General features: G+C 33.1%; 1 protein-coding gene and 1 pseudogene across 1 annotated transcript in view; one reads left to right on the forward strand and one right to left on the reverse strand.

Annotated features, from left to right (window-relative positions):
* The window catches only part of LOC111629777 (ethanolamine-phosphate cytidylyltransferase-like), a 63,848-nt gene that overhangs the window by 16,773 nt on the left and 20,204 nt on the right, over positions 1–26,871 (reverse strand). The window contains exons 5-9 of the mRNA XM_023373690.1: positions 26,654–26,701; positions 26,492–26,570; positions 16,546–16,672; positions 11,242–11,318; positions 11,086–11,163 (exon numbers count right to left, since the gene is read on the reverse strand). Coding sequence (XP_023229458.1) covers positions 11,086–11,163; positions 11,242–11,318; positions 16,546–16,672; positions 26,492–26,570; positions 26,654–26,701 — 409 coding nt within the window. The remainder of the gene's footprint in view (positions 1–11,085; positions 11,164–11,241; positions 11,319–16,545; positions 16,673–26,491; positions 26,571–26,653; positions 26,702–26,871) is intronic.
* Positions 20,167–20,762, forward strand: LOC111629782 (annotated as a pseudogene).

Genomic DNA, 26,871 nt, shown 5'->3' on the forward strand with positions numbered 1-26,871 from the left:
AGCAAATTTTAATTTTTGCAAGTGCTGTGGCACTGCAATCTTTAGCTATATCTTGGACTACTCCAATATTTTTTTTGTTGGTGTGTGTCTTTTAGCTGGCAGCACTGGCCTTTTGTGTGGTGTTTTTCTAAGGACTGTGTATCATGCTGAATCAAACGTTTTTGATACTAGATTAACTTCTAAAGTATAATTTTTTTGTTTTTATATTTTTAAATGTATTTATTTTGTTTGTAAAAAATAAAGAAATAATTTTTAACAATACAATAGCCACGATTATTATTTTAAAAAGTTAACATTAGGCTTAACATTGACAAAAATTCAACGCTAAGCGACACGCAACAGAGAAAAATTTCAACATGGGATAGTTAATATATTTTTTCGTACATAATCAGTTATCCGAACAACCCCAGTCCCCATTCATTTGGATAAACGACGCTCTACTGTATTATTATGTTGGGTTTTGTGACTTATACTCGGTTCACACCGGTGGCTGTGTGCTATGCCGGTCCAAAGTCAAGGCACAGCAACCAAAACAAAACTAAAATTAAATAAGTGTGTCAGTGTGTGTGTCTGTATTTACAAATTTCCTAACAATGTGGCATGTATTCAATATAGTGGCTTCTGTAGTGTGATGTATGTATTTCTACTCAATTGTAATGTTCCCAGGCTTTTGTGTAGTGTGTGTAGTATCACACCTGTACAGGAGAGAACGACATGTACAATAAGCACCCTATCCATCCTCCACAGATGCCTTATTTCCTGGGCGAGTTCTGTGTACTTGCTAATTTTTTCAGTGCATGTGTTTTGTACATTGTGAGTGTTTGGAATGGCTATGTCTATAATGTATGTGATTTTATTGTGTTTGTCAATGAGTGTGATGTCTGGTCTGTTGTGGTAAATTGTTTTATCTGTGATTATGGCTCTGTCGTAGTACATTTTGTGCGTGTTGTTTTCCAATACTGTCTGTGGAATATACTTGTAGTATGGTTCGTGGATGTCTACCAATTTGTGTTTCTTTGCAAGCTCTTGGTGTATTATATTTGCTACTTGATTGTGTCTATGTAAGTAATCTGTCTGTGCCAAGAGCTTGCAACCAGAAGTGATGTGTTGTATAGTTTCTGGCATGATGTGACATTTTCTGCATGTGTCATTTGTGAGTGTTGTATCTTTGAGTATGTGTTTTCTGTAGTTTTTAGTATTTATGACCTGATCCTGTATGGCAATCATGAATCCTTCCGTCTCCCCAAAGAGGCATCCCCGATCTAACCAGCTGTTTGACGCAGTTTTGTCAACAAAATCCTGGGCCAGGTCGTAAGGATGCCTGCCATGGAGAGCCTTTTGAGCCCATGATTGCTTAATGTTGTCTATGCTTTTTATATGTTGTGTCATGTCTGTATGTTGTGAGTGTAAGTTTAATGGTGTGTTATTTGAGTCTGCTAGAGTTACTGCTTTATGTAACTGTGATGTTTCTTGTTTCTTGTAGAAAAACTCTCGCAGTGACTGTATTTGTTTGTAGTGAAGGTTAACTATGTCAATCAGGCCACGTCCGCCTTCTTTACGTGGAAGGGTTAATCTTTCTGTGGCGGATTTAGGATGATGTTGTTTATGCTTAGTAAGTGTTGTTCTTGTTTTCCTTTGGAGTTGCTCGAGATCTGTGTGAGTCCAATGTATAACTCCAAAAGAGTATGTGAGTACTGGGATGACATATGTGTTTATTGCTTTAACTGTGTGTTTTGCATTTAACTGTGTTCTAAGTATAGCGTTTAACCTACTTTGGTATTCTTTAATTAATCGTTGCTTTATTTGTGTATGTTCTGTTAGTTTGGCCTGTTGGAATCCTAAGTACTTGTAGAACTCGCCCTCTTCCATGGATTCAATAACGTCTCCATTTCCAAGTGCAAAATCTTCTTTCTTCAGGATTCCTTTTTCTATGTGAAGTTTTTTGCATTTGTCTAAGCCAAACTCCATTTGTATGTCCTTAGTGTATAAGTGTGTGATTTGTGGGAGTTGATGAAGTTGTTTTTGTGTGGATGCATAAAGTTTTATGTCGTTCATGTACCCTGTCGAGTGCAAAATGGTTTTCCTCATCGTGACGTCACGTCACGTAAGTGACGTCATTTCATCTGTCAATCATTTCTACCTGTGCTCCCATTGGTTTAAAATGGACTGCACCGTTTTATGATTTATTGGGGGTGATAGGAATGATTCAAGAGGGAATATGTTAAGCACTAAGCTTAAAAATTGTAATCGCAGCTTTTTAAATATAATCGCATTGTTTTAATATAAATCTGGCATTACAGTCATCAGAAAATACGATTATATCGTTTATTTATGTAATTTTTCTCCTTTCTAACGTTTCTTATGTTTATATTACTGTAATTTGATCCAAAAATGCAAAAGAAAAACATATCTAGTTTCACTTCCGTTTAAATTCTCTCAGGTTTCACTGCCTGACATCGGCTTCCTTTGTAATTGGAGGGAAGTGGGGGTGGAAGTCAAGGTCACGATAGTAAATGTTTATTACCTTTGCAGAAGGGTGTGAATCACACTCGTTTTTAATGTAAACAAACCGATAAGTGCTTTATTACAGTGTTAATTATCTTAAGTTTCAACAATTGACATCCGCTTTGTAACTGGAGGAGTAGAATTGAATATCAAAATTACAATAGTAATCGTTTATTCCTTTCATTGAAGAGAATCATTTCAATCTCTTTCATCGCTAATACCAACAACGTTGTATTATCCTCAGTGAAATCTGCTTTGATTCTATCATCTGCTTCTTGTTTCTCTTTTTCTCCGTTAAGTGTCGCCTCTCGTTCTCTCAAAATTTAATAAAATACTTATTCGTTTGAATATGAAAATTAGCTAAATTAGAGCTGAAAAACGACAAAAATCACGATTATCTAACATTTGTTTACATTTTTACCTTGATTTACGTGAAAGGGTAGTTCTTATTGCAATCAATTTTCCACAGACAATTCTGTTAAGATGCTTACTCCTTCAAACAGAACCAAACAACTAGAAGTTAGCTAATTAGACCCTAAATATTATGAAATTACATATAAATAAAAGAATAATACTACGCCACAGTCGTGTCGTGTAGCTATCATTCTTTCATAATTTAATAATCTAAATTAACCTTCTAAAAATAATTTTAATTATAACCTGCATTTATTATCTATTTATTTCCCATTACTGCACAACAAAACAAACCTAAAAGACAGGTGATCTAAATTTTAAGTAATTATAAATGAAATCGCTAAGTCTGATTGCGTCAAAACGGTTTTTGTCGAGGAAGATCAACGCCACAAAAAATATAAAAATAAATTATAATAATACAAATTGTGAAAATTGTAATATTGTTGCTAATTGCATTTTTATAACATTCAGGAATTGACATGGATGCAATTTTTAAGTATTATTATGTGAAGTTTTTATATTATGAAGAGAACAATTTACATAATCCAGAACATGTCGTAAATTGTCGAATTTTTGATGGTCCGCTTATTAATTTTTGATTGCTTCATTTTAAACATAGAAAAATTTTTTGTCTAAACTATAGCAAAGAATTTTGATGTTTACTATAATATTTCGAGCTCTGTCAATTTTTGATATTAGATGATCGAGTTTAGCCTAACACGCGATTATATTACATAAAAAAACTAAAAAATAAAATTAATGTGTAAAGATCTAACAAAATTATCTGTTAAGTCTTGAAGACAACCTTCTTATGAGTAAAAACTTTGTCAATTAGTCGATTTACAACCCAGAAAGAAGAATTGTTAATAGAGTCATAAAACAATTAACATTTATTGACTCTCGCGGTAGGGGGATAACGCGAAGTCTATTAACAAATCTTTCTGAATGAGTCGTCGTTCATCTCCATTTACAAATAAACCCAATGACAATTGTGAAANTCTCCTTTCTAACGTTTCTTATGTTTATATTATTGTAATTTGATCCAAAAATGCAAAAGAAAAACATATCTAGTTTCACTTCCGTTCAAAATCTCTCAGGTTTCACTGCCTGGCATCGGCTTCCTTTGTAATTGGAGAGAAATGGGGGTGGAAGTCAAGGTCACAATAGTAAATGTTTATTACCTTTGCAGAAGGGTGTGAATCACACTCGTTTTTAACGTAAGCAAACCGATAAGTTCTTTATTACAGTGTTTTATTATCTTAAGTTTCAACGATTGACATCCACTCTCTTTGTAACTGGACAAGGATTAGAATTGAATATCAAAATTACAATAGTAATCGTTTATTCCTTTCATTGAAGATATTCATTTCAATCCCCTCCATCGCTAATACCAACAACGATTTCTGACAACTGCTTTGATTCTGTCGTCTGCTCCTTGTTTCTCTTTTTCTCCGTTAAGTGTCGCCTCTCGTTTTCTCAAAATTTAATAAAATACTTATTCGTTTGAATATGAAAATTAGCTAAATTAGAGCTGAAAAACAACAAAAATTTAATAATCTAAATTAACCTTCTAAAAATAATTTTAATTATAACCTGCATTTATTATCTATTTATTTCCCATTGCTGCGCAACAAAACAGACCTAAAAGACAGGTGATCTAAATTTTAAGTAATTATAAATGAAATCGCTAAGTCTGATTGCGTCACGACGGTTTTTGTCGAGGAAGATCAACTCCACAAAAAATATAAAAATAAATTATAATAATACAAATTGTGAAAATTGTAATATTGTTGCTAATTGCATTTTTATAACATTCAGGAATTGACATAGATGCAATTTTTAAGTATTATTATGTGAAGTTTTTTACATAATCGAAAACATGTCGTAAATATTCGAATTTTTGATGGTCCGCTTATTATTTTTAATTGCTTCATTTCATACATAGAAAACATTTTTGTCTAAAGTACCAGCAAAGAATTTTGATGTTTACTATAATGATTCGAGCCGTGTTAATTTTTGATATTAGGTGATCGAGTTAAGCCTAACATGCGACTATATCACATAAAAAATTTAAATTAAATTAATGTGTAAAAATCTAACAGAACTATCTGTTAAGTCTTGAAGACAACCTTTTTATGAGTAAAATGAAATAAAAGCTTAGTCAATTAGTCGATTTACAACACAGAAAGAATTTGTTAATAGAGTCATAAAACAATTAATGTTTATTGACTCTCGCAGTAGGGGATAACGCGAAGTCTATTAACAAATCTTTCTGAATGAGTCATCGTCCTTCTCCATTTACAAATAAAATAAGATTTTTGTTGTTTTTCAGCTGTAATTTAGCTAATTTTCATATTCAAACGAATAAGTATTTTATTAAATTTTGAGAAAACGAGAGGCGACCCTTAACGGAGAAAAAGAGAAACAAAGAGCAGACGATAGAATCAAAGTAGATATCGGAACTGGTGGTAATAGAACGTTGTTGATATTAGCGATGGAGTGGATGAAATGAATCTCTTCAATGAAAAAAATAAACGGTTACTACTGTGATTTTGATACCCAATTCTACCTCTTCTCTAGTTACAAAGAGAGCGGATGTCAATCGTTGAAAGTTGAGATAATTGACACTATAATAATGCACTTATCGGTTTGTTTACGTTAAAAATGAGTGTGAATCCCTTCTGTAAAGATAATAAACATTTACTATTGTGACCTTGACTTCCATCCCCACTTCTCTCCAATTACAAAGGAATTGGAGAGAAGCGGGTTTCACTACCTGGCAACGGTGCCAGCCAGTGAAACCCGCTTTTGGAATAATTTAAACGGAAGTGAAACTAGATTTTTTTTTGCATTTTTGGAACAAATTACAGTAATATAATCATAAGAAACGTTAGAAAAAAGAAAAATTATATAAATAAACGATATAATCGTATTTTCTAATGGCAATAATGACAGATTTTTATTACAAAAAGCATAAAAAAGAAAAAAAAACGTGATTATATTAAAACAAGCTGTGATTACGACTTTTAAGCTTAGTGTTCAACATAATCCCTCTTGAATCATTCCTATCACCCCCCAAATAAATCATACAGCAGCACAGTCCATTTTAAACCAATGGGAGCACAGGTAGAAATGATTGACAGGTCAAATGACGTCACTTACGTGACGTGATTCACGTCACGATGAGGAAAACCATTTTGCACTGGACAGGTACATGAGATGTGACAGCGTAAACTGTGTTGTTTTTTCATGTCTGATATTGTAGCCATATTGCGTGTTGTTTAACATGTTGGATAATGGGTTCAGGGCTATGCAGAACCAGAGAGGACTCAAGGAATCTCCTTGAAAAATTCCTCGCCTAATGAATATTTCGTTTCTTTGTATGGAAGTGTCACTAACCCTGAGATATAGTGTTGTTCTCCAGTGCTGCATAGTGTTTTCGAAGAATGCAATGAGTGATGGATGTATTTTGTACATGTGTAGAATATGTAGCAACCAACAGTGTGGAACACTGTCGAATGCTTTTCTATAGTCTATATATGCCATGTATGTGTTTCTGTGTTGTTTGTGTGCTTGCCGTGAAATGATTGAATCTATTAGTAACTGTTCTTTGCATCCCCCATTATTTCTATGGCAACCTTTTTGTTGTTCTGTAAGAATGTCGTGTTCTTCAACATGTTTGTATATTTTGTTTGTGATACAGGATGTCAATAATTTGTAGAGTGTTGGAAGACATGTAATTGGTCTGTATGTTAGGGTTAAGGTCTTTTATCATTTAACTTTTAATGATAAGCCAATGATAATTCGTCCGTTCACAGCGCAGGATAGGATGACAAATTATACATACCAGCAATGTGTTCAAAATACTTTATTGAAGTTATTATTAAGGACATAATCACAAAGCAGTTGACTGCACACAGAAAAGAACAAGAAGTAAAAAAAAAAAAAAAAAAAAAAAAAACCAAAACTGAAACTAACAAAACAGGGATATTATTCTTCAATCACGGGACGAGATCTCGCACTCTTCTCGCGAGCTCTATCGTTGAGGAGTTGTTAATAAACACGGACGTCTAACACTGTATTGTGTGGAGTCTGTGGTGGTGTTGTTTTTAGGTTTCATGTAGGTGATGCCCTGAGTAAGAAATTTTGGCATGTCTTGTGGATTGACAATGATGTGTGTTAGATGTTTAGCTAGTTCCTGGTGCAGTGATGTAAACTTTTTGTACCAGAAATTGTGAATGTTGTCTACACCAGGTGTCTTCCAGTTGTGTATTCTGTTAACAGCGTAGCAAATGTCGTGTATGTTTATTTCAGCACAGGGCATAGTTGGTATGTTATGCAAGTTTCTGTTCTCCTCCTCGATCCAGCCTGCATCAGCATTGTGTGTAACAGCATTGGACCAAAGAGAAGACCAATAAGTTGTGAGTTCTTCTTCTGTTGGTGTGCCACTGTGCTGTGTATCAGTGTTTGTTTTGGTACTGATTTGTCTGTAGAAAAGTTTTTCATTGTTTGTGAATAATTTATTTTGTTGTTTTCGTAGTGTACATGTTTTGTATCGTTTGAGTCTACGTGCTTTGGCTGCGAGTTTTTGTTTTAGTGTATCGATGTATTCTGTAATGTGTGTGTTGTGATGTTCGTGTTTTGTGTGTGTTTTGATTTTCTTGAAAATGTTTTTGAGTTGTTTCTTTAATTTGGGTGTTATGTTGTTTTTAGTGTATTGTGTCAGCCTGCCTAATTGCTGTCTAATGTCATTTATTTGTGTTTCTATTCTTCTCTGCCAGGCAGGCTTATGATAGGATTGTGTTTTGTGTGTGTCTGTCTGTGAGTGTATTTTCAGTCCATGGTGTGTTACTACTGTGACTGCCCCAGCATAAACTAATGTATGAATGTCTGAGAGTGTAGAAATTGAATGAATGTAGTTTGGTAGTAAGTGAGTGTTTACATAATTTAGTGTTTTTCCTACTACCTTTGACGTGTTGATTTTCGGTATTCGTGGTCTTTGTGTGGGATCTGTGCCTGTATATTTAGTGAGTGTTTCCTGATATATAAGTGAGAGTGTATTAACTAAATCTATATCTACGTTATCAGTGATGGATGAGGAAGTGTCTGTAGTATCATTAATGGTAGTTTTTGTATGTGTACTATTATCAATGCTTGTTGCTGGATTATCCTGACAGGTTATGTGATTTTCATTAATGTTACATGTTTCTGTCTGTTGTTGTATTTGATCAGCAACCTGTTGTTTGATAAGTTCAAGTGTTGTTTGTGGAATAAGGTTGTTGTGTATAATTGTTCTTTTTTGATCAACAACCCTTTGTTTGCTGACAGTGAGGTGAGGATATTGTTGTGTGAATCTATGGTTTAGTTGTTGTATGTATGCTGTCATGTTTGTTTCAAGTCTTGTGATGGTGTAGTAAGTACAGATGATAAACTCGTTCATTTCTGTTGTCCATTTCTTTCGTTGGCATGGTTTTCCAGCCTTTGTGGTCTGTGGATGCATTGCCACAGAAACACCAAGGCTAGGTTGATTCCTCACATCAGTTGAGGGCATTGCAGTAGCCATGCTTAAGCCGGCACTGCTTTCGACACCAATAACCAAGGGAGACTGGAGTCTATTTTTCGAACGTGAGCCTCTGCCTAACCCACGAACTTGGACCTTGTTAACCCGGGCGATGTCCGAGCTGGTATCATACTTAGATCTGGTTACTACCATGATAAATATCTCCACAGAATGTGGGTGTGTGGTCACTCTTAGCTTCATTTCTCCCCATAGACCTTACTAGCATGGGTGTCCCTACCAGGAGCTTGTGCTCCAGCCTGCATTGCTCTATGGTTCAGTAAAATTACTGTGCTCTCCCACCATGACCAGGTGGTGACCACAGGAGTTATTATTATTATTATGTTGGGTTTAGTGGGTTATACTCGGTTCACACCGGTGGCTGTGTACTATGCCGGACCAGAGTCAAGGCATAGCAACCAAAATAAAACTAAAGTTAAATAAGTGTGTCAGTGTGTGTGTCTGTATTTACAAATTTCCTAACAATATTGCATGTATTCAATATAGTGGCCTTCTGTAGTGTTATGTATGTATTTCTACTCAATTCTAATGTTCCCAGGCTTTTGTGTAGTGTGTGTAGTATCACACCTGTACAGGAGAGAACAACTGGTACATTAAGCACCCTATCCATCCTCCACAGATGCCTTATTTCCTGGGTGAGTTCTGTGTACTTGCTAATTCTTTCAGTGCATGTGTTTTGTACATTGTGAGTGTTTGGAATGGCTATGTCTATAATGTATGTGATTGTATTGTGTTTGTCAATGAGTGTGATGTCTGGTCTGTTGTGGTAAATTGTTTTGTCTGATTACGGCTCTGTTGTAGTACATTTTGTGCATGTTGTTTTCCAATACTGTCTGTGGAATATACTTGTAGTATGGTTCGTGAATGTCTACCAATCTGTGTTTCTATGCACACTCTTGGTGTATTATATTTGCTACTTGATTGTGTTTATATAAGTAATCTGTCTGTGCCAAGAGCTTGCAACCAGAAGTGATGTGTTGTATAGTTTCTGGCATAGTGTGACATTTTCCGCAAACATATAAAAAGCATAGACACCATTAAGACATTGTGGGCTCAAAAGGCACTCCATGGCAAGCATCTTTATGACATGGTCCAGGATTTTGTTGACAGAACTGCGTCAAACAGTTAGTTACATTGGGGATGCCTCTTTGGGGAGACGAAAGTATTCATGACTGCCGTACAGGATCAAGTCATAAATACTAAAAACTACAGAAAACACATACTCAAAGATACAACACTCACAAATGACACATGCAGAAAATGTGTTGTATAGTTTCTGGCATGATGTGACATCATTTCTGGTTACAAGCTCTTGGCACAGACAGATTACTTACATAGACACAATCAAGTAGCAAATATAATTTGCCAAGAGCTTGCAAAGAAACACAAATTGGTAGACATCCATGAACCATACTACAAGTATATACCACAAACAGTATTGGAAAACAACACGCACAAAATGTACTACGACAGAGCCATAATCACAGATAAAACAATTTACCACAACAGACCAGACATCACACTCATTGACAAACACAATAAAATCACATACATTATAGACATAGCCATTCCAAACACTCACAATGTACAAAACACATGCACTGAAAAAATTAGCAAGTACACAGAACTCGCCCAGGAAATAAGGCATCTGTGGAGGATGGATAGGGTGCTTATTGTACCTGTTGTTCTCTCCTGTACAGGTGTGATACCACACACACTACACAAAAGCCTGGAAACATTACAATTGAATAGAAATACATACATCACACTACAGAAGGCCACTATATTGAATACATGTCATATTGTTAGGAAATTCCTGAATACAGACACTGACACACTTATTTAATTAGTTTTGGTTGCTATGCATTGACTCTGGTTCGGCATAGTACACAGCCACCGGTTTAAACCGAGTATTACCCACTAAACCCAACATAATAATAATAATAATAATAATGCACATTCATAAAATCTAGTAAACGTTGATTTTTTTGTTTTTCTAATTTGTCAATTATTTAAAAAAATTTTATGTAGTGATGTTTTTCTTTGCTTTTTAAATTATTTTAAATATAATTTTAAAGGATAGTTTTTAAGTTTCAGAGTACTTTTTTATCTAGACATGAAATTGTATAATTTAATTGATATATTTTCACCAGAACAGAAAATATTTGGAAAATGTAACATCTTTGACCTCAAAAAGGTTACCATGAAGCAAATTTACTGTATTAAACTTTATTTTTTTCCTATTTCATTACACTAAAATGAAGATATAAGTCAACAGCTTTAATCTACAAATATATTTGTCCATTATCATTATAGCTAAGTTATCATTATCTTGAAAGATAAATGGACAAATATATTTGTCCATTCTTTCTAGATAATGATCACTTAGCTATATACTTTTTTATATACACGTGCATCAAATTTTCAGTAGCCCAATAGATGCTAGATTTTTAATCTAGCATCTATTGGGGTTATGAATAAAATTTAAAAACAAAATTTAGTATGTTTATATAAATATGTAAGCATACTAATTTTATTTCAGCTGACAACTATCAATTTTACATATGGTAAATTTTAAATTTACTAACCTTGCAAGCCAAAACACTCAATACTCTCTCATGTAAATTCATTATTGGGTAATTGCTTCCCCTATAACAATTAACCACCTAGAAATAAAAACACATTAATTTATAAAAGCAACAATGAACAAAACATTCAAAATTGATTTCATGTTGAAAACTCACAGGATCTGTATGAAGTCCAACAATTAAATAATCACCTTTTTCTTTTGCCTTTTCAAGAAAATCTAAATGACCGATATCTTATTCAGTTAAGAAATAATTACTTTTTTTTGAGTAATATAACTGGTATGATAAAAGTATACAAGAATAAAATTATATTAAAATGTAAGTATATACAATTAAAATCAAAAACTTGGTATGATTGAATGTAATAATTACTACAATAATTGCACTAATTAAGGTGATAAGAAGACATTTTCAAGTCTGCATGTTTATTATAATAATTCAATTCATATTGAAATATATGATTAAGAATAACTATTTTATTTGCTTAATGCTTTTATTTTTATTTAACTAAGCAAAAATAGCATATATGTTGTATTTTAATCTAAAAATATAAATCATTATACAAGTATGCCTCTCTTTACGACCGAGTTCTATTCCTACAACTAACCGAGTTCTATTCCTACAACTGTCGTTAAGCAAATTGGTCAATAAACGAGCAAATTGGTCAATGCAGCCAGAATATAGGATCGTTGTAAAATTATAAAAATTATGCAACAAACTTCAAATTTATTCATAAAAAGACATGCATATGTACATATTATCATTTGTTTATTTGGTTATCTGGATCTGTAGAGGTTTTTTCCAGGTAAAGGAGATGACGACGATGAAATAAAAGTTGTACCTTCAAGGGTGGAGGTCTTGGATGTAACAGTCTATAAGAAACTCTTAACTGTGGTTTGCATTGTAATCTTTTTTCTTGATAAATTTCTCTATAGCACTTCAAAAGTTCACTCATCCCACGTCCAACTTTATGTTAAAATGTTCAGTATTAGATCCATAGCCTCAAGTTCCAACATAGCCACATTAATTTTGGAGAACCCAGCTAACCCATGTTCCATGAATTTCTTTTTCACTTCGTTCGTTGTCTTCCTCTTCCAAATACTGCATCACTTCTAACTCTATTAAATCTTCATTTGTTAGCTCTCCATCAGCATAATCCACTAATTCAACAATGTCTTCCACTTCAACATCTAAATTAAGCGTATTGGCAAGGCCCGCAATTGTTTAAATTACATCAAACTGACTAAAAAAAGTCCATAGCAAGCCTATACTGTCACCAATCGCCACTGATCGACACTCAAGCTGAGAAAGGGAATTTCCCAAATTGCAGGTCCAAACTCGATTGGTCGTAAGTGCAAGTGGTCGTTAAGCAGATAGGTCATAAAGTGAAGAGTACCTGTATTTTCAAAATTTATATTGTCTGCTAATACTGATTTTTTTCTAAATTAAAAATTTATTTGACTAATATAAAGCATTTATATTGATAACTTATTGATTGATAAATTGAACAGCACTTGTTAAAAATTTACTTTGAAATAAAGAATTACAGTATTAAAACTATGTCAATTACTTTCTTATATACTTTATTACAGAATTTTCAAAAAATTTATACAGTTCTTAAACAGCAAATCATTCACCTTTTAAGTTTTCATTATATGTTGTAATAACAACTTCTAAAGTAAGTTAAAAACGATATAAATTAAAACTAGATAAATTATCAAAAAATATTTATTTTTCATTTGAAACATTAAATGCTGAAAGTTTAATGATAAATATGGCAAATAATTATAATCAGCCAAAGCATAAGGAATACTGCTTAAACTGCTCAACACTTATTTAAGACAACTAGTCAATTTGTTAAGAAATAATCTGAGTAATAACTGCTGTTACATTCTCTTACTAGATGTTTATCACATACAAGCATTGGCATAGCCAGAGTTTTGTTATGGGGGGCCTAGTAGAGGCCAGCCTGACACAAAATTGAATTATTTCAAATTATTGTTCATTAAAATGAAATTTCCATAGGAATCGACAATAACTTAACACACATATAATATGAAACTTCCTTTAATCATACGTTCTCGTAATGTCAATATCAAGCTCTAGCAATACCTTAACCCTTAGAGACTAAACTGTACATAAGGGATTACGGATACACTTTTCACATTGGCAGAAAGCCGTTGACCTTTTTTTTTTCTTTTTAGGGGTCAGAATTTCTCAACTTTTTTATCACTTCACATTGTGAGGATATAAGGAATTATCGCAGATCTATTTGAGCAATTATTTGAAGTTAAGTCCAATACCAATATTCAAAGATTAATCACGGGCCATATGTTGGCTATGCCTGATCTAGATTTTGTGGGTACACTACACCCAATTAAATTAGTTTCAGCTTTTTATTTCTTTTTGCAAATCAGCTCTGGACTTTTTGGCTAATGTAATTTTCTGGGGAGGGGCACCAGGTTAACTGTGGGGGCTGTGCCCACCCATGCCCTTTCCTGGCTACACCCATGCATACAAGTATGGCAATAGTTTCTGAAAGTTTTATGATATCTACTTAGAAAATACCTCAATACATTTTATACCTTACTTTTATATTATCTTACTCATTACATCATTTTTGGATCATTCTGTATTTATATTTTGTAATTTTTGGAATCATTCTGTTTGGCTAAATATACATGTATTATACCTCGGGATGTCCCGATACTACTAATACTTTTCTTCAATACTGAGTATTGAAGAAAAGTATTTTTCTTTTTGTACTCAATACTTTTGGTCCAATACCAATACCAGTATTATACTTTACTTTGAGTATCAGATCTGGCATTGTTACATTTTTTACAGACAGGTAAGGTCTGCTCAAAACCAAATTTTGCAGCCAAATCAGAAACCAAAATGGAATTTTACACTATTTTTTGATTCAGTTAAATTTATATAAAACATATTAGCGACCAAAAATCAATAAATACATTACATCAAATTTCATTTCCAGAATCTATATGCGCTTAGAGTTCTGATTACTATTTTTAAATAAATATGTAGTTAGACATTATGCAGAATTTTTTTTGTTAATCAACTTCGACTATTTAATTAAAATGAGCTACAATTTGTATATGCATGTTTGCACTGACATTTGTATAATTTGAACACAATAAAGAACTTTCAATGTAAAGACACTGTTTTACCTTTTCAACAACAACTTCTTATCCATCCCTTTCCTGTATATAGTAGCACCCACAGAGCCCATTAATAGGACTGTAGATCTGGGGCTTCTTTTGTGTACATAAGACATCATATGAATGTAAACTGAAGTACTTACTGACACCCTGACTTCTGGACCAAATAGCCAGGATTCAATTCCCTGGAGTAAGTAAAAAATATTAATTGCTGCTCTGGGGCTCAATTCATTGTAATGAGTAGAGTACATCTATCCTCTTTTTGTGTGTTTTGAAATAACTCAGTCCACAAAACAAAATTAATCCTCCTTTTAAGCAATTGATTTTTTACACAGAAAAAATCCATTAATTTGAAATTTTTTAAATTTAACTTTTCATTAAAATTGTGTTAATGTTAAAAAATGTTACTATTTTTGTTGAAATCAAGTTTTTTTTAAGCACAGTACAGTACTATATGCACATCAGAGAATACTGTATGTTGATTTTTTTTCTATGCTACTTTATGCTTACTATATTTATGTACATAATGTTAATGATAAATGATGTTAGAGCAAAAAAATTATGTTTCTTTTGTAAATTGCTTATTTTTTCATGCCATTCAAGTTGTGGATCCTATCAAGTAGGATTTATACAAAAACTGACTTTTTAAAAAACCGGTTTTCGAATCTCAACTTTTCTACAAAACTGGTTAAAACCAGTTTTCAAATTTTTACCAAAAAAGGAAATAACATATATTTACAATTTATTTTAAAACTTTTTAATTTATTTAATATCTAACATTTCAAGAATATAACAAAATATAATTGTCCAATGTCTGTAATCAACACAAAACAAAACAAAAAAAAAAAAAAATGCTACACTATCACATTAAAATACAAACTTAAAAGTATTCAAACGTTCTGACGTTAAATATTAAGTTAAATATGTTCAAGAATACTTGCATCTGAAGATGGCCTATCATATTAGGTCGAAAACGTTAATGTTTCTTTAAATAAATGTTTTTCTCAGCATTAGGTGTTAAATGATTTATTAAAATATAAAATTTACTCCATACAATATCATTAAGAAAAACAAACAACAATGAATGCCTACAAAATATTATTTTATTTTTTATTTTTCCTAAGAAAATATGATTTTGGAAAGTAAAGGATGTCTATAGCTCTATTGCTTAAGTTTGTCCTTATTTTGCACATGAAATAGAAAAAACTCTCACTTGCTACTAAGCTGGGTTTAATTGTCTTTAAAGCGTTAAATAATAAATCAAAATTTTTTGTTCTTCTGTTTGTACCCTAAAATACTAAAAACTACTACTTTAGTGTCCTAGGGTTAAGCAAAGTTTTTTCAAGTTTTTGAAGATATTTATGTAATCGATCTCACATGACCCAATTTTGGGGCTGTACTCGCAAAGGGATGCTTGTAGAGGTATGGTTCCTTTGATATTTTTGCTTCTATGGATATGCTCTACAGCTCTGATAAGGTCCCACCCATCTCATTCAGAGCACGAATTGAGCCAAATTGGATACCTTTTAGGCATAGTGGGAATTTTTTTGTTTTGTAGTTAGTTTTATGAAACTTGGTATTTAACAATATTCCCATTTTATGCCAGGGACAATTTTGTATCAAAATGTTAATGTTTATAATCAAATAATTAATTTTTATGTTTTAAGGCTCGAAAACAGATTTTTTTACTCGGGAAAACCTTATTTTCAAATTATACAAATTTCTTCAAAATACAGGTTTCTCAAAACCGACAAACCCTACTATCAAACATTTTCCTACTGAATGCGTGTATTGTACTTTTTATGCAATTTGTTTTTACATGGCATTATTTTGAATATAGTCACCATGCAGAAAGAGGAAGAGGAATAGGTGTACCTTCTCAGCAATGAAAATGAGTGGATGGCAACATAACAGACTGAACAGCAACAGCTGGCAAAATTTCCAGTTTCAATACCCAATGCAATACTGGTATCAATATCAAACTACTCATGATACTGGTATCGATACTTGTGGTATTGGGATATCCCTAGTATCTAGATATAAAATATCTCCAAAAATGCAGCATTCCCATGAAGATCTTTATCAGCCGTTTTAGCAGGACTTGGATTCGACCTCCCTCATTACAGGGTTTTTAATGCTCCATTCATAATCCATTATCCAATTCTCTACTGGTGGCATTTTATTGTCATGGGAAGGCTCATATCAGGAGTTTATTGTAATTGTATTGCATTGAAACAGAAAACCATTTTCAAATAGAAAAACACCCATGTTTAAAGGATACGAAATAAATCGAATGCTCCAGCAACATATATTATTTTATCAGGCATTGTTACATTTTTTACAGACAGGTAAGGTCTGCTCAAAACCAAATTTTGCAGCCAAATCAGAAACCAAAATGGAATTTTACACTATTTTTTGATTCAGTTAAATTTATATAAAACATATTAGCGACCAAAAATCAATAAATACATTACATCAAATTTCATTTCCAGAATCTATATGCGCTTNGTTTTGGCTCAATTAAGCAGCTGCCCCAATTAAACGAACTAATAATAAATTCTATAATAAAATATGTAATACACAAGTAAATAAGTATGGGTTGATGCAAAAGTTCATCCCGTTTTTAGCACCAGCTGGCTAAAAACACAACACTGAAGTGTTATTTCTTTCACATGTGTAAAATTTCGATGACATTTGGCAAAAGGGATCTCAGCTAGTATTTGAGAATAAAGTTGTCTTACTTAGTTGTGTTTTTAAAATTTTGTTAAGCATTACAAATGGCAGAAAATAAGGAGCATTTTTGACATATTATGCTTTTTTATTTCCAAAAAGGCAAGAATTCTTTGCAGACACAGAAAAAGATATGTTCTGTGTATGGTGAGGGAGCCATTGATGATTCCACATGCCATAAGTGGTTTAGAAAGTTTCGTGAAAGCAATTTTAACCTTAGCGATGCACCACGTTCTGGACAACCAGCCGAGGCTGATGACAACGAAATATTGGCACTAATTGAAAGTGATTGGCACAAAACAACTTGAGAGATTGGAGAAATTCTTGGAATCAATCAGTCAACAATGTCAAGGAGATTACATCAACTTGGAATGGTTAGCAAGGCCGATGTATGGGTGCCGCATGAGTTAACAGAAAAAAATTTGATAGACCGAATTTCTGCTTGCGATTCTCTATTGAAGTGCAATGAAATCGATCCATTTTTAAAGCAAATTATTACAGGTGATGAAAAATGGATTGTGTATAATAATGTTAAGCATAAAAGATCATGGTGTAAGCACAGAGATGCCCCTTCAACCAGCGCAAAAGCCAGTTTACATCCAAAGAAGGTTATGCTATGCATTTGGTGGGACTGGAAGGGAATCATTTATTATGAGCTGTTACCTGAAAATCAGACCATTAATTCAGAGGAATACTGTTCACAACTAAGTGAATTAAAGCGAGCAATTGACCAGAAGCGACCTGAATTAGCCAACAGAAAGGGCATTGTGTTCCATCAAGACAACACTAGACCACACGTGTCTTTGGCCACCTGACAAAAACTTTTACAACTTGATTGGGATGTTTTGGTTCATCCACCATACTCTCCTGATCTTGCACCTTCTGACTACCATTTATTTAGATCATTTCAAAACAGCTTAGATGCTAAAAACTTTACTTCCTTGAAAGACTTGAAAAATCACCTGAATCAGTTTTTTAGCCAGAAATCTCAGAAATTCTATGAGCACAGGATTATGCAGCTACCGGAAAGATGGAGAAAGGTCAATTTTTGTGATTACTCAGGATTTATTTCTTCATAATTTGAAGTTTGGACTATTTACAAAAAGTCAAAATTTAAAAATAACTTATCTCTAAACCTATAACCGATGTGAAAGAATTTCAATCGCAAACGTTTTCGGACACCACTGTATCCTTCTTCAGGCAATGTTCTATTCGTAACACATCGTTACTGCCCGTTGTCTTTGGAACGCCTTTCAAAAATGTTCTTATTTCGAGTTCCGTTGGGCATCACGCCTATAACCGATNATACAAAGTTAAAAGGCAGTTATATACTGACAGTTGAAACAAAGCAAGGAAAAGCTAATTGCCATCTGTGCCCCTGGAGTGAGTGCTCTCAAGAGCCCCACTAAGGGATATAAATGCAAATCGAATGGATCGATCAGGAACAGATTGAACGGTCAACTGTTGTGTATGTCACTACATTTAGCAACACTAGCATTATGCAAATCAGTTATCTATCGTCGTGAGTCTGGCAAATTTATAGTACAAATATTTTCTGTATTTTGGTTTAATAAATCATTAAAATAGGTACCTATTGGGTTGATGCAAAAGTTCGTCCCGTTTTTTTTAAAAGAATCAAAGACAAATTTTATTTACTAAAACTTACATTTAATCAATATAGTATGTGCCATTCTGTTTGACCTTTCTTCATAATTTGAAGTTTGGACTATTTACAAAAAGTCAAAATTTACTTTTGAGTCCATCTTTATCCTTATTACACTACCATAGAAGTATCAGTCACTAATAGTCAGTAATAGTCCAAACTTCAAATTATGAAGAAATAAATCCTGAGTAATCACAAAAATTGTAACTATATGCAAATAATGTAGATACTCATAACTACCACTAGAGGGCTAGAAGCAGTTTACAAGAATGGATAAAAATGATAGTGTGAAGAATTTCTTTGTGTTTTTAATTGTAAAAGTGTCAGAAACCTACAGAGAAAGGCTGACACTTGATCTTTTTTAACCATTGGGATTTTTTACCAATTTTTACCTGTGTTTTAAGAAGAGTTCTTCAAAGCAGAAAATTTTTTGTGACTGATACTTCTATGGTAGTGTAATAAGGATAAAGATGGACTCAAAAGTAAATTTTGACTTTTTGTAAATAGTCCAAACTTCAAATTATGAAGAAAGGTCAAACAGAATGGCACATACTATATTGATTAAATGTAAGTTTTAGTAAATAAAATTTGTCTTTGATTCTTTTAAAAAAAACGGGACGAACTTTTGCATCAACCCAATAGGTACCTATTTTAATGATTTATTAAACCAAAATACAGAAAATATTTGTACTATAAATTTGCCAGACTCACGACGATAGATAACTGATTTGCATAATGCTAGTGTTGCTAAATGTAGTGACATACACAACAGTTGACCGTTCAATCTGTTCCTGATCGATCCATTCGATTTGCATTTATATCCCTTAGTGGGGCTCTTGAGAGCACTCACTCCAGGGGCACAGATGGCAATTAGCTTTTCCTTGCTTTGTTTCAACTGTCAGTATATAACTGCCTTTTAACTTTGTATTTTAATTCTTTTTTCTGTCTTCATTTTCAGTCTAAATTCAGTTAGTCCTAGTCAAAGGCATACCTAGGGTGGGGCAAGTAGGGCACGTGGCTCGGGCGCCTTTCAAAGGGGGGGTACGCAAAATCGTCAGTTATTAAATTTAAAAATCAAAATAAACCAATTCATATCAAACAATCTTGTCTGCAACTCACGTGCTTTGCAAATGAGCGAGAGGAAATGAGTGGTGCGCGCAGGCAGTGCACTAGCTCGTTCGAATTCGACACATCTCGTGCAGTTGTTTAGTTTGTTTATATGGGATTTGTGATTCTGATTTAAATAATCCCGAGCGAGCAAACATTATTGAAGCTATTTGATTTGTTATCTAATTGTCAGTGTGTAGCTTGCTGAGCCTTGTTTTTTTTCCTCTCTCTTTTTCTCTTTCTTCCACCATTTTCATAATGCTGCCTTGCACATAAAAGCCCTCCGAGACTATTTTTCAAATGAAGGAGAGAGTTAGTTAATGAGGCATTAAAAATAGGATTCAATGTTTGCTAGAAATGGGATGTAGCCAAGGAAAGGCATCAAAAACAAAAAAAAAATGTATGGCTGGAGAAAATGCATCAGACGCAGGGTTGACTGCTAAAGAACGAGTAATAAAGAAATCGCTGGATCATATTGTGTGTGAAATAAGTGAAAGGTTTACTTGTTTGCATGAAACTGACACCAGATTTGGATTTCTTCTAGATGTTAAAACACTGTGTTACAGCACTGACGACTGCAATGATTTAAAAAAGAAATGTAAAGAATTTGGAAATGTCTATGGTTGCAATGTTAACGGGAAACAGTTATAAGAAGAAATATTGGATGTTCAAATGCTAATATCTACAAGAAAAAACGTCAACATAAAGAAATCTGAAGAGCTATTTGAATTTATTGTGCAGTACGGGGATGAAAATGTATTTCCAAATCTGCGCATTTCCATTCAAATTCTGCTCACAATTGCAGTATCCATCGCAAGTTGTGAGCGATCTTTCAGTAAGTTAAAATTAATACTTTCATATTTGAGGGCTACAATGAGTCAAGAAAGGTTATACAACCTAGCTTTGCTCGGTGTAGAGCGAGAAGAAATGGAAAAAAACTGATTTCCAACATCATCGATATGTTTGCGTCACAGAAGGCCAGAAAGGTGCAACTGTAAATGTAAAGAATTTACGGACTCACACTCGTTATAAAATAGAAAATAAATATGTTTTGTAAGTAAGATTCATGACTGTTTTATTTAGTGTATCTGTTTTTTATATTAAGATCATTTACGAAGGGGGCGCAACTTTGATGCATGCCCTAGGTGCCATTTTCGATTGGTATGCCCCTTGTCCTAGTTGTAAGTTAGATTAGGGACTCTTACCATGTTTCCCCGAAAATAAGACTGTCTTATATTAATTTTTGCTCTGAAAAATGTGCTAGGTCTTATTTTCAGGGAATGTCTTAATTTTCCAGGAAGAAGAATTCACATTTATTATTGAACAAAAAAATTCCCAAGTCAAACTTAGACAAGTGACGTATATCCAATGTGTCGAACTCTCGCCTTTTTATAGCGTCAACATCGGACTCGATGACCAATTAGTGCTTACACTATGCAAATGTCATGTGGCGTGATTCCCGGCCGACCAATTAGCCATCACCAGCCGTAACGTTATGCAAATCTGTAATTCCTAAGCCATAGTCTTATGCAAATCACATAGTGTGGCATGATTGTCTGTTGACCAATCAGTGGCTGTACTTTCAAAAAGCCAACGGCCACTTTCAAGCATCTGTCGATTACTGTTACGAGTAAAAAAAACTTTGCTAGGTCTTACTTTCAGGGGGAGGCCTTATATTTCACAATTCAGCAAAATCTGTGCTAGGTCTTATTTTCTGCAGATGTCTTATTTTCGGGGAAACACAGTAGCTAGGTTTCCAGTTAGAATATGATAGGTTAGGTTAAATTAGATAAGGGTTTGTTAGCTTTAGTCATTTGGTTAGGTTCGTCCTAGGTTATGATAAGTTAGTTTAGTTAGTAAGTTAATGTTTAAAAAAAAATAAATAAATAAATAATAAAACAAAAAAACAACAAAAAATTGAGGTCTTGTTCATTGTCTCTGTTAGTCCATTCCTCTCATCTAGTTTGTCATTGTGTTCGTTTCCTTTTCACAGAGTCTGTGTAGCTGTTGAGTAGTATTAAGATTCGCAATTGCATTCAGTTTTATTAGTATTAAGTAGATATAAATCTTCCTACTAACAGCCACTCGGCACTAACTTCTAAACTTAGCTATTTGTGGTGGTACTCAATTATTGGTGTTCGCTACACTTAGGTTTTCTTTTAGACTCTTTGGGGGACTACGGCCTTGCAGCATAAAAATTGCATGCCAACATCAAATATAGAGGGTACTGTAGCCACATGTACACCGTTCAGAGGGATCCTAACTTTCTCTACTGTCTATTTCCTCTCCCCTTTCCTTTATCCTCTTTTCTGTTGGCTAAACACTTTGTGTACAGCCAATGTCTTTCTTGCATGTATGCATGTATGAAAAAATACTACAAGTGTACTTATGCCATAATGCAGTGTGTTTGTATCAAAGCACCACAGAGATCGGTATTTCACAAGAATACAAGCAAGGAGAACCTAAGCACAAATTCTACAGCATGTGCAGAGTAGTAAGCCTTGGGAAGCTCCTTGTTATGTTAGCCTATATACATGTACTGTACATGTGTAGATGATAATGCCTTATCATGATGTGCACAGTCACATAAGGTGTATGGGGCATGCTGGTTGCTATTTTGCTCCTGAGTGCATTTATAAAAAAAATTCCACATGGGAAGTGAAAAGTGTGAGAAAAGAGAGTTTACCTGGGAAAAAGCTAAAAATGAGAGAAGCTATGAAAAAAAGCTAAAAAAGCAAGTCACTTTAAGCCCTGCACACACAAATACAACAAATTGAGCTACTATTACACATATTTGTGAATGATAAAATAATAATTTACTATTTGCTTAAAATTTTCTGCATCAGATACTATTTTAAAGATATAAATATTATATATATTAAAATAGTTTCTAATGTAGTAANTGATAAAATAATAATTTACTATTTGCTTAAAATTTTCTTAACATTTTTTGTATATACAGTAAGACCCCACTTAATGCAGGGAATGTGTTCCTAGACAACAAAAGACTAAGCGAAACAGCATTAAACGAGGTAATTTTAACTCCTTCACTCCCGATCAATTTTTAATTAATTATAATTAAACATAAAAAATACTTAAAACTGAAGGAAAAAAAAAACGAAAGAAATGTGCTAATTTTGAAGGAAAAGCTTCAAAGTTTAACTTCCTTTGTCTCGCCTTTGTGAAATTTGACACCATGATCATTGTTTACACAGCTGGATGACCTTGAGAACAGCTGGTGTCGGATTTCTCAGGACATTCTCAGACTTCTCAGGAGGATAAGGGTTTAAAGTAACTTGAATACTAGCTGGTGGTATATTTTTAAATATTTTTAAAAAATTAAAATTTTTATTGCGATTTCCGACCCCCCAATTTAATTAAACTTATATATAATAATATCTATTAATTTAAAAAATTTAAAAAACTATCTGAAGTCATTTTTGACATCAGAAACTAGCTTTAAATAACTTTACAGAAGGAAAATCCGTGCACTACAACTTTAGAACGATGAATGAAATTTGATATCAAACTACCATTAAAAAACAATTAAAAAGCAATAAAGCGTGAATTGCACGTCATTACAGGTTGATTAAAATCGCGATAAAATTTTTTCGCGCAGGTAAAAATTTTTGAAAAATTTGGAGACTTAAAAAACATTCCAAAAATTGAAAAAAAAAAAAATTTTTCAAAAGGCCTTAAGGACAGAGTTTGTAATGCTATGTAAACTTGACGAGTTAACTCGTCAATGGGAATGAAGGGGTTGTCAAAGTATCAATAAATAGCGTTAGGGAAACATGCAACCAAAAATAAATTTTACTTTAATTTTAAGTTATTTTTATATTAATTTGTATAATAATATATGTTAAATAACACAAACATATGCACACAGAAATGTAAAGTTCATTTTTTTGATGAAGATCCTGACTTTATTGCAAAAGAACAAGAATTTCAGAAAAGTCGTGAAGTTTCATATGTCACTTTTTTCTTTCCTTAAGCAAATGTTGGTAGCAGAAAATCGCATCCAAAATGTCGCATTTTGCTTCTGCACTCCTTTCAAAAATAGGGATCATTCACTACAATTTGATCAATGATTTTGGTTATCTTACCAAACTTTTACTAAAGAAATCTGTAGAGAAATTTTTTGGGTTCTTTGTTTTTTAGAATCTCTATTTTCCAGTTCCATATGAATTCCATGTTCTGCCAGATCTTGAAGGTCGTCGTTGGTAAGGGTCTCACCAGAAACCTGCTGTAACTCCTCAATATCCTGCTCATCTATAAATCCTAGTGCTGCTATATTGATTAGGTTCAGTTTGGTCAACCTAATGATACAACAATAGGCTCTTCTCATCAAGAATTCTTGGATACTTCAGCCATAACTTTTTCCACACTTCATTTGTGCATTTATCAGTTAATTCCTGCCAAGTGAAGTCAATATTTCCTATAGCATCCATGATGTTATATTTTTTCCAAAATTGCACCAAACAAACATAGATTTAAAGAAAGTACACCTTTTTGCCACCTATTGCTGATTGGTTTGTGTTCACAAATAATCATATAGGAATCAATAAAATGCCGCAATAATTTAAATCAGTAAATTTTGAGCTTTTTTTACGCTTCGAGCAGACTGCATTATATCAAGTCAGCGTTAAGCAAGGCAGCACTAAGCAGGGTCTTACTGTATCTTTAATTATTAACACACAACTTAATTGTTATTTAGCTCATTTGGATAACTATTTATTGATCTGCTTTTACATCATTTCATTCAATGACATATGTAAAATTAAATTACTCTGCTAATATCCACTTCTTTTTTGTTTGGTTTGTATTCTCCGTCTCTGTTATGATGCTGTTTTGTCAAAAGTAACATTCTAAAAGGAATAAATTTTAAATCATTTAAAGTATCTTAATAATAAACAGAAAAAGAAATTTAAAAATTAAGCAAGATTTTTACCTTCCAACTAAATCAGTTGTTGATATGCCTGCAGTCCTTTGACATTCTCTAAAAAATTAATATTTTTAGTACAGTAGAACCTCGATTATCCGGACTAATTGGGGATGAAGGTAGTCCGGATAAGGAAAAATCCGGATAATCGAAACAAATACTTTAATTTGTCATTTAATGATAATACAACACGTTTTCTTTACGATGACATATCGGTAATATTAAAAATAAATACTGTATTTAAATCGTGATCAAATTTTCAAGAAACAAACGTTCGTATTGAATTTGGACTACTACTGACCAACGCTAACAGACTAACTATTGTTTAAAAGGCCCTCTGGTGGCGCAAGAAGACGGATTCTATAAAATATTTATGAATCAAAATTTGACAAAGTATCTATCATTTTATGACGACTATCGTTTTTCGTCGCGTTCGCGGCTTTTAAGTGATGCATAAACCTTCAAAACGATGGCATAGGCGGTGGCCCACGTTGCCCATGCTTTATGCCGCCCTTGGTCATAGAAATGAAGTAATTTGAAAATAAATTATCTATAAATACGTATGTCAAGTTATATTTTTATTACGACGCAAAATATATTTAAGAGTTTACGGCCACTGTGCCGGGTGAGACGTCGTTGAAACAAAAAAAGTTATGCATTCCATCACGTACATAAACAGTATCGTAATTCGCCAAGTGCAAATCAGCAAATTCTTAAAATTTTTGTTTATTTTGAACAATCCGGATANTGAAGGGGTTGTCAAAGTATCAATAAATAGCGTTAGGGAAACATGCAACCAAAAATAAATTTTACTTTAATTTTAAGTTATTTTTATATTAATTTGTATAATAATATATGTTAAATAACACAAACATATGCACACAGAAATGTAAAGTTCATTTTTTTGATGAAGATCCTGACTTTATTGCAAAAGAACAAGAATTTCAGAAAAGTCGTGAAGTTTCATATGTCACTTTTTTCTTTCCTTAAGCAAATGTTGGTAGCAGAAAATCGCATCCAAAATGTCGCATTTTGCTTCTGCACTCCTTTCAAAAATAGGGATCATTCACTACAATTTGATCAATGATTTTGGTTATCTTACCAAACTTTTACTAAAGAAATCTGTAGAGAAATTTTTTGGGTTCTTTGTTTTTTAGAATCTCTATTTTCCAGTTCCATATGAATTCCATGTTCTGCCAGATCTTGAAGGTCGTCGTTGGTAAGGGTCTCACCAGAAACCTGCTGTAACTCCTCAATATCCTGCTCATCTATAAATCCTAGTGCTGCTATATTGATTAGGTTCAGTTTGGTCAACCTAATGATACAACAATAGGCTCTTCTCATCAAGAATTCTTGGATACTTCAGCCATAACTTTTTCCACACTTCATTTGTGCATTTATCAGTTAATTCCTGCCAAGTGAAGTCAATATTTCCTATAGCATCCATGATGTTATATTTTTTCCAAAATTGCACCAAACAAACATAGATTTAAAGAAAGTACACCTTTTTGCCACCTATTGCTGATTGGTTTGTGTTCACAAATAATCATATAGGAATCAATAAAATGCCGCAATAATTTAAATCAGTAAATTTTGAGCTTTTTTTACGCTTCGAGCAGACTGCATTATATCAAGTCAGCGTTAAGCAAGGCAGCACTAAGCAGGGTCTTACTGTATCTTTAATTATTAACACACAACTTAATTGTTATTTAGCTCATTTGGATAACTATTTATTGATCTGCTTTTACATCATTTCATTCAATGACATATGTAAAATTAAATTACTCTGCTAATATCCACTTCTTTTTTGTTTGGTTTGTATTCTCCGTCTCTGTTATGATGCTGTTTTGTCAAAAGTAACATTCTAAAAGGAATAAATTTTAAATCATTTAAAGTATCTTAATAATAAACAGAAAAAGAAATTTAAAAATTAAGCAAGATTTTTACCTTCCAACTAAATCAGTTGTTGATATGCCTGCAGTCCTTTGACATTCTCTAAAAAATTAATATTTTTAGTACAGTAGAACCTCGATTATCCGGACTAATTGGGGATGAAGGTAGTCCGGATAAGGAAAAATCCGGATAATCGAAACAAATACTTTAATTTGTCATTTAATGATAATACAACACGTTTTCTTTTCGATGACATATCGGTAATATTAAAA

This window comes from Centruroides sculpturatus, unplaced genomic scaffold, assembly GCF_000671375.1.
Source record: "Centruroides sculpturatus isolate CEXI.00-Female unplaced genomic scaffold, Cexi_2.0 scaffold569, whole genome shotgun sequence".
Lineage (NCBI taxonomy): Eukaryota > Metazoa > Arthropoda > Arachnida > Scorpiones > Buthidae > Centruroides > Centruroides sculpturatus.